Source organism: Salvia miltiorrhiza, chromosome 1, assembly GCF_028751815.1.
Source record: "Salvia miltiorrhiza cultivar Shanhuang (shh) chromosome 1, IMPLAD_Smil_shh, whole genome shotgun sequence".
NCBI classification, from domain to species: domain Eukaryota; kingdom Viridiplantae; phylum Streptophyta; class Magnoliopsida; order Lamiales; family Lamiaceae; genus Salvia; species Salvia miltiorrhiza.
In genome coordinates this window covers 3,793,764-3,803,210 of record NC_080387.1, presented here as the reverse complement: position 1 = coordinate 3,803,210, position 9,447 = coordinate 3,793,764, and the positions used below count along the sequence as shown (strand labels likewise).

General features: G+C 37.4%; 1 protein-coding gene across 2 annotated transcripts; it reads right to left on the bottom strand.

The window, feature by feature from the left end:
• Window positions 1-3,811: 3,811 nt before the first annotated feature.
• On the bottom strand, window positions 3,812-8,700 carry LOC131007319 (uncharacterized). Of its 2 annotated transcripts, none has more exons than XM_057934455.1 (6): window positions 7,908-8,700; window positions 6,774-6,985; window positions 5,057-5,297; window positions 4,870-4,955; window positions 4,684-4,775; window positions 3,812-4,435 (listed from the first exon to the last, which is right to left on the bottom strand). In XM_057934455.1, the coding sequence occupies exons 1-6, from the start codon at window positions 8,310-8,312 to the stop codon at window positions 4,179-4,181; spliced, it is 1,293 nt and encodes a 430-aa protein (XP_057790438.1). In that variant the 5' UTR covers window positions 8,313-8,700; the 3' UTR covers window positions 3,812-4,178. The 2 variants fall into 2 exon arrangements, with proteins under 2 accessions (XP_057790438.1, XP_057790439.1); XM_057934456.1 differs by having other exon boundaries at window positions 4,295-4,435; window positions 4,639-4,775; window positions 7,908-8,686.
• Between the last annotated feature and the right edge of the window lie 747 nt (window positions 8,701-9,447).

Here is a 9,447-nt window from a genome sequence, read left to right as displayed (position 1 = left end):
ATTCGACGTCAGAGATTGAGCGGGATACAGTCTAGAAGATTTTGGCAGTCTCCGAAGAACGGTCATAACTTCCTCTACAGAACTCTGATTGAGGCGAAACAGGAAGCCACGAAAATCTCTTTCAAAGAGAAAGAAGTCGTATTTCTAGGTAAAATAAGATTGGAGATCGTTTGAGGGGTCAAACGGTTCGTTGAAGTATTCTATCGTGTTCAACAATTAATTGATGAATTCTTAGGAATTCTTCAGGTATTTCTAAACTCCTCTGTGCAGTAATTAAATTAAGGGCAAAGGTGCACATTAGCCCCTAAACATGACACCCCTATAGCTTTTACCCCCTGGGATCGGTGAAGGCACATTGACCTTCCTAAACGTTCGAAAGAAGGGTGCAAATAACATCCCGCATTAAACGGCCGTTTAACGTTGTTTTCCTTTTTTTTTCTGGTCATCTTCTCCGGCTGAATTTCTTCAATTTTCCGGCGACATTCATCTATCGGAGAACACCATCCCATCGTCTCCATCTCCTTCCACGAATCCACACTCTTCCACGATGAAATCACGATTCACCAACAACTATAGGGAAATCGGCGGTGAATTTCTCGAGGAGAAGCCTCGATCCTGGCATGTGGACACTACGATGGGTGGAGTTCTGGAGCGACGCCGCCGTGGATCGACGGCGGAGAAGCTTGAATTCGTCGTCGTCGTTCGTCGGATAGGTACATCAATTTGCTTTTCAAATTGCCTCTTCAATCTTTTCTTGGCTTTTCTAGCCGCATCATCAATCATCTCATCATCACACCTTAGGGGGTTCCTCTCCACATATTCGTGCGAACTGAAGTGGAATTCCTTCTGATTGGTTGCGTACAGACAAAAAGAAGACCGCCGGATACTGTCACTGTTTATGTGAATTCTTCGTCTTCTTGCGGCCTCAATGCCGGGGAGCATGCCGGCCATTTCTCAAAATTTAGGCCCCACAAAATATGTTTGTGATTTGTGATTTTGTTTAACGAGAATTGGTGGAGAACCTAAGTGTATATATTCAACAAGGGGAAGAAATAAATAATGTACGAGCAATTGTTTATGTGACTAAATTTCTTTCGTGCTTCATAAATTATTTTTTAATGTTTGGAAGTTTCCTGTTTGTTTCCTGATTCATGTGGGAGCGCCATAGTTTCTAAACATCTGGAAGCTAGAAATTTCCTCCTTGTTTCATTGTTCGTCGTCGTCGTCGTCGGAGTGGGATGGTTTTGCCGAAAAATTGAAGGAATTCAGCCGGAGAAGATGACCATAAAAAAAATAAAGAAAAACAGCATTAAACGACCGTTTAACGCGGGGTGTTATTTGCACCCTTCTTTCGAAAGTTCAGGGAGGTCAATGTGCCTTGACCGATCCTGGGGGGGTAAAAGCTATAGGGGTGTCATGTTTAGGGGCTAATATGCACATTTGCCCTTAAATTAATAGGAGCATGCTAGGTTTAATCGATGTATGGTGAATTTAGATAATTCAAGAGATGATCCTCGGGCATATCGAGTATTAATTAAGATTAATATTCATTCATCCGGATCTTCCATTGGAGTGTTGGAATTCAAATACCTTTAGCAAAACTACATTTAGTGTTGGATATATGTCCAATCTCTTGTGATGATAACACCCTTGAGAGGCGAAGAATTGCCCATGCTAGAGTCTTGGTAGAAATAGACGCTGCCATGGAGCCAACCTTTTCCATCCAGATTCTTCTTCCAAATGGGGAGAAACAGCTTTGAAATGTGATTTATGAACACATCCCAAAAATTTGCACCTCATGCAAGAGTTTTGGCCCTCATTCCAGTTATTGTGAGCCTATTCGAGATGATAGATCTCGGGACAACAACATCAATACCACACGTCGAACGAGATCCAGGTCTCGAGCGATAAAAAATCTAACCTTTGTGATCAGTTTAAAGCAAGTTACTGATCAAGCTGATCTTGCAGCTACAAAAGCAAAGAATCTAAAGTTAAGTGATTCTCCTGTAAACCAAGACCATGGTCATAGGAGTTTTCTCTAAACCACGTAAAACTGATTGTGTTGTTTATTTTCTTCACTTACATTTCAATTTAATTTTATCTTGCTGACTGCCTCACAAACTAACATCACATTCACATTCAAAAAAAATATTAAAGGCATACATCATCAAACTGACTCAAGAAACTGACCTTTAAACTAAATCTTGTCAAGCTTAAAACTTAATTTAAAAAGGATTTTCTAAAAGTGAGTTTACGAACCACCATATTCCGCACTCTAGTTAACAATCTAACAATCAGCTTTCGAGCAGTTAGTAAGATTACTAACGGATCCAACAGCTTGAACAACTTGCTCTAGACATCAGTCAGTTTGCCATCAACTTGTTGATATGAATCAACCTAGTTGACTCATTATCAGCTGAGTTGTTCAACACTTAATCATTCTGAGAAAACGAGCAAAAACGCTAACTTGTGTATTACCCCCTCCCCCTCCCTCCAAATACATTAAGTACATATTCGTCTCGGGACCAACAACGACGTATATTGGAATGAATGCTACGAAATGGCTTATTCGTACCATAGCCTTGCAGTTTTCGAATCAACAGAAAATAACACAAATTTGAATAAAAATTTTATTCATCTTCTTCAGTTTACAACAAATCCAACTACAAATACAAGTACAAATCTCACAAAATAACATGAAATCTCGCAAATGTAACTAAATTTTGAATGATTTTAAACGGATACCACTAGCTGCAATGGGGAATCTTTGTTTAGGGCACATATTATGAGAAAGGCTGGAGAATAGTTTTTTCACCACCCCAAAAGTATTCGTCGATATACTTCGTATGAATGGTGCGAATGAGTGTTTTCATACCATTCGTGTAGTGCATATATGCATCGGATCTATGAACAAACAGAGTGGATGATGTTAATGGGTGCATTTATACCATTCATTCCTCTGATTGGGCCGACATATTTTAGAACAAATGGTACGAAAGTAAATTATTTTGTTCCAAATCTTCATAGATTTTTGGATTTGGATCTCATAATTCTCATACATTGAGAACTTCTAAAACCTATAAATTGCAGAGAACAGAAGTAGATTTGGAGAGAAAGATGTTGACGGCGACGTACGAGTGAATATGGAGAAGACGATGGCAACTGTAGCAAACAAGAAAATCGGAGAAGAGATCATCATAGAGAGAAAGACTTATCAGAGAGAGAGAGAGCCGTTCGAGATTGGGTTTGAAAGAAAGGGTGTGTGAAAGAAAAGAAAAAAAAAAAGAACATATCCGACATATTTTATATGTACAAATGCGCAAGGGCAAATTTGTTACAACACTTTAATATGATTATAATTTATTAAAATAATATTAAATGAACACCTAATAATTTTCATTATCCCAATAAATATTTTGAAAATTTAAAACAATTGATTATACGATGACACATCAATGAATGGTGCTCGTACTAAAGGGCGAAATTGATTAGCAGCGTCAGCCTAGGCACAACCTCCCTGTCACCCTTATAATTTTTTAATTATTATATTTGATTTATATTTTGTTTCACAGAATTTTAATTTCGTTTAAACTAGTTCCTAAATACAAAAATGTAATTTGGCACATCAATTTTTAAAATCATAGCTCCCGTTCATGGGCAGCGTATCAACTTTCCGAACACAAGACAAGTGAAACAATTAGAATATCTTTCCATGACAAACATAACCATCCAATAACAAATCGGCAATCAAATATTGAACCAAAACTAGCAATCTAAATGCATTTTATATACTGAACAAAATTGAACACAACAAACAACAGATTCTACACATGTATGTTTCAGCTTTATATCCATTCTAAGGGTACAACTTACATATATCTCACCATTCCCATGTTAACAACTTTCAACTGTGTATCATCTCTGTGAATCGACCCAACTCGCGGCCAAAATGCCGCATCCTTTATGCTATTCTATCAAGAACATAGTTTTTGTTCTTTTCGGGGGGCTTTTTTTTTCAAGTAATTATACAAAACTAACAACCTTCCAAACAGCTAGAACAACACTGCACAACATTTTTTTACCTGGATATTTGGTGGTCAGGAGAAGGGGATGTATATTCTAGAGCGTCTTTTTCAAAACATGACACATCAGAATGGGTGCTCAGATTTGAGCCCCGGTCATCTCCATTGAGAGTGAGCACGGAAGAATTGGTAATCAGGCAGCATAACCTGCAAACATCTAAGCCAATCCTCTGCAGCTTGCAAAAGACTGTTCTCTTGCTCACATTCTTGAGGTCCGCAAGGACTGACAATCGACCCTTTAAGTTTGTAAGAAGCGAGGGCAAAGACTGGTAAGGAAATTCTAGCGGTTGGATCAACAAAGCCACGACCAGTTCTAGTATTTGCTTGATGGAACTGAGGTGGTGGGGTTCTACCTGGATCGACAAATAGTAGTTAGCCATGTAAGCTAGAGTAGGAATTAAGCTTTGAAAATGCAATGACATGCTTCATCAAGCAGACGAAGTCACTCTAAGCTGTTCTCGCTCCCCCACCAAAAAACACAAAGCCCCTAAAGAAAAAGTTGCAGCAGGATAATGGAAACAGAATAAAACCACAAAAGACTCCCTTCCCTTCTTACATGCACTCTGATGTCAAAGGCATGGATAGAGAGAGAAAGATATACTTCTAGACTGTGTTGATAAGGAATGAAATGTCAAAAATGATGCATCCAAATCTTGCAGTGTTGGGCCGACTGGGATTCTATAAATGGGATACCTGCAACAAGTATTATTGTTTATCCATAAAGAGCATACATTAGTCGTGAAACTCAATTACTTCACAAGAATAATGTAAAATTTGGGGTACGGACCAAGCAACACAAATCCAACTTGTCGGGAGCAGATCACAGCTCCTGATCTTACTAAGCTCGGGAAACTGAGAAGCAAGTAATGATATCTGCACACAAGTTGGCAACGTCTTCAACCATAAGTCCACAATCATTTGATGGGACGGAAATTAAGACAATATTTCAGCATTTAGATTTAAAAAAGATTCACCTTATCAGATAACGGTCTACGATTGTAAGGCTGTTCGTGTTCCAAAAACTGAAATAATGGTAGGCCAGGTGAATCAGCAGTATCAGCTTTAGAACTTACGCCATCTCCCACTGAGAACCTACTACTTAGATGTTGTAAGTTCAAATCAAAAACATAATTAGCATCCCTATCTCTTTCACAGTTGCCGCTGCCAACAGTACTCATCAACCTACGTAAGTGGGCGTGCTCCTGAGTGGTTCCACTGGAAATCGATTAAGATAATATCAGCATATGAATTATGGAATAAGAGCACACTGTCCATAAGAAGTATCATTATTACTATTTTTAGCATTTATGAAAATCAAATAGGTAAATATGCCACATGCTATATAACAATCAAATGTCTCAGAGAAAGAGAAAAGCAACATACTGTGCAAACAGATACTTACTTTTAGGAACCTGTTTATGCTTTACTGTGGATACAAAGTCTCTTTCCAAACAATTGCCCTATCTAAATCAAACTCTTGTCCAAAGATGCCAATATATGAGGGCATAACAACTTGAAGCAAATGAAGAAAACACTCTTGGGAGTCATCATAGATTATTAACATCATTTCATTAACGTAATAATTAGATTAATGCATCTATATGATAACAAGCAAAAGACAGTATTACAGGTCATCAAAAGAAGGTATACAGGAAACGTATTGAATGGACTATGGAAGGCTCCACCAGACTCACCTCCCAGGTTCTAAGTAACAAATCTTGAAACTATTAAGCTACTCAAAAGGAGAAGCAAGAGTAACACGCATTCATGTGTATATATGTGTATATAGATAAGTATTATGAGTGTCTATTTTCAGAAGTGACTTGTAAAGATTCTGCACCTTTATAAGCAAAAGACACCTGCTACTCTAAATTCCCACCCCTTCCAAGCTATCCCTATTTACCCTTTCCCTGTCCAACAATCCCCAGGAAATAGAAAGCAGTTTGTAATTTAGACTAGTTAACTGCATTGTTAGAGTGATATCAGGATCTGGTGTAAGTTCTAAAGGTCTGCATAATACTGTGAAACATTCTACTTCCCTCGGCAGTTCATTTTCACTTCTATAGTGTGTACATCCACAAAAATTCCGAGTCAAAATTTAACCCTGTATGTAGGTTTTTCAGTTCAACAATAAAGCTGAAAGTTTTAAATAAAATAAGATGTGTACATAAAGAAATTTAAACAAACCATTATGTACAAGTATTTTAAATCTTGAAAGTTTTGAAGGAGACAGCAAAAAAATAACTGAGAAACAAGCCAAAAGTATAACTGAGGAAAATTATCTTCATAAGTTACACATCCATCAGCCATGTTCTGAAGATGTCTACAAACTGCAACTACAGTGAAACACAACTATTATTTGGAAGTAGACCAAGAGTGGCATAAGGACAAAGTGCAGAATGAATTGATCATAGAATATAAAGCTTCAGGTGATACACAACCAGCACCGAGGAAATTCAACATCAAGAGGCATCAATTGGTACTGACCATCAACCAATGGTAAACCAAACAGGTTCTAGGACCACAATGTCATAATTCACAACAGCAGCAAAAGAAACAAGCGTTACCATTATGGATAAGAAATATCAGCAAGTTAAAAGGTTAGTAAGAAGCCCTTGATAGAAACGGAACATAGTATTGTTGGATACTGATGAATGTTATGAGAACCTAGTTTAAATGAGTTAAACTCACTTAGTTCGAGTAGAAGCCCTTGATGGATCAATGTACAACTGTATGCCAGATAGAAACGGAACATAGTATTGTTGGATAGGGTCTCTTCCGTATAACAAAAGAGGTACTCCTCTTCCATACACACTCCATTCACTAAAAGATTCCCATAGATCTTCCAAGTAAAAAAAAGTATGTGAATCCACCTCCGTGGTCCTGAATCCCCTTGCATACACCTGTCAACAAAACGAGACATGTGCAATTAATTAGTTTTTTGTCGCTTTTCGCTCAATTTTTTTGTTTTAATGATGGCGGCCAACAAACTTTTTCGTATAAATGAGCAATCACAGATTAATCAAAGTTCCATAAGTAACGGTTTCATAAATATTAAAACAGCCCGCGAAGCAACAATATTTTGAAAAGTTGCACGATAGCAAGCAATCCAAAGAAGATTTAAAAGATCATAAAAAACAGTTTTCATCAATTACAAATTTCCAAAAACACATTTTCACAAAACGACATTGGTTGACGACCTTTTAGAGAAATACATAACTAATTTTTCAAAAAAGACCGCGAACCTAACGACCTTTTGAAACTACTACACAAGCATAAACACTTCAAAAGAACTGTGTAAATTATCAAGAATCATTTCTGATAGGCACTTATGCCAAAAGTCACATGGCCATTGAAAAATAATTTCAAAGCTCTGTCAGGAATGACACAGGAAGCACCACCTAAAATCAAGATTTCAGAAACAAGATTTTCCAAATACTCAACTTTGTTTGCATATAGGCTGCATTTGATTTGGTTTAGGCTAGGGTCTTATGTCCAAAAAAAATCCACTCAATTCCAAAACACATTTTTTACATGCAAATACTCTGGCGCAACAATTAAAACAAGCTTGCAACAAATCTTTCCTAGGAATTCAAAATTCAAGAAAACATTGAACAGGCATTTTCAAAATGAATCATTTCAAGTAGCCTTCTTAGCCAAAAATCTTGATTTATTTTAATCAAACGGAACACTAATTCACATAGAAATCTAGGTTTGCATTCCATTTCCTGCATGCATTATCATAATCCTGTAATGAAAACAGCGATTTAGGGTTCTAACTCCGAAATGGCCAAATAAACATAACCAACCGTTTCTTCTTTATACCTCTGACGAATAACGCGCCTCGATGAATGGAGTAACAGATTCCATCAAACGATCTAAGTTGGTGACTTTCAAAGACGAAGCAGGGCTAACAGAACGCGGCACGGTCAATGCAGCCACCACTGATGAATCATCTACATCGGCCGGCTTCTCCACCGCCAACGTGGAGGAAGCAGACTCCGCCTTCACCTTCGCCCTCCCCATCCGCTGCATTTTCCGCTTCTGCTGCGGCAATTGTTGCTCTTGCTCTTGCTGCTGCTGTTGTTGAAGCACTTGCCCCTGCATCACTTGCGGCTGCTGCTGCTGCAAAAGTATTTGCTGGCGCCGAACCGCCGGCGGGTTGTAGAACCTGTCCCCGCCCTGCCGCGGCGGCAGCGCCGCCGCCGCGTACCCTCCCTTACTTGGCATTAATCTTGAATTGCAGACTCAATTAGACTGGAAAAAGAAAAAAAATATGTGCGCCTATTTATAGGTAAAGTAAATTGTTCCAGGATGCGTTTTGACTTGGGCCAAATTGCGATTGAAGGATTGAAGAAATCCAGATGTGATTGAAATGAGATTGAATTAAAGTGAATTTGGGAAATTGGAATTTCTTGGAGGTTTTTGAAAGGGTTTGTTAGTGTGTGTGTGTGTGTGTGTGAGGAGGTGGAAGCCTGGAAGGTTATGACTTACTACTGTGTGACTGTGTGCTTTTTCCGTTGCCTGTTTTGGATTGTTTCTCAGTTGGGGGTATGTTTGGAAAAGCAAAAATTAATGGCTGCTTGTAAAATTGGGGGGAGAAAGAAGACGGCAATTTTGAACTACCAAAATTTTATTTTCCTTCCACATGTAAACATGCTTACGCGTTAGAGCCAATTCTGGGTGCTGCGATTTTACTGAATTGCCCCTTTGAGCAATTTTATTTCCAGCAGTGCCTTTTTTCCCTCGTCGTTGCCGAAAATGGAAGTAGCTGAATTTAAACTTATGAAAAAGGGGGAAAAAAAAGGAACATTTCGCAATTTTTACTTTTTAAGTAAGCGATTGTATTATTTCAAAAAAAAAAAAAAAAAAGTAAGCGGTTGCATTTTTATAATTTGAAAAAAAAAAAACAAACAACTCAACCTCTTGTAATTTTTACTTTTTCAGTAAGCGATTGCATTTTTTTTAATTAAAAAAAAAAATCAACCTCTTGTTACCTTACTGTTTTGTTTCATTTTACGTTTTTTCATCATGTTTTATCGGTGTATATAATGTGAATTGTATTATAATCTAATGCACAAATATGACGAGATGTAATATAATATTATAATTTATAATATGAAAAACACATTAATTGTAATACGTTCGGTGGGATCTGGAAAGTATGGTTTCAGATAGTGGTTGTTAGATTTTATTGCAATCAATTTTTTATTTTTATTTTCGATTTATTAAAAATGAACTTGTTACTTTAAATGAAATTTTCACTTTGTGATTAATATACATTTAGATAATGCTAGTTGCTCATAGGTGATGAACATAATCAAATTATATTTCTGTAATTAATAAGTACTTTCTATCAATATTA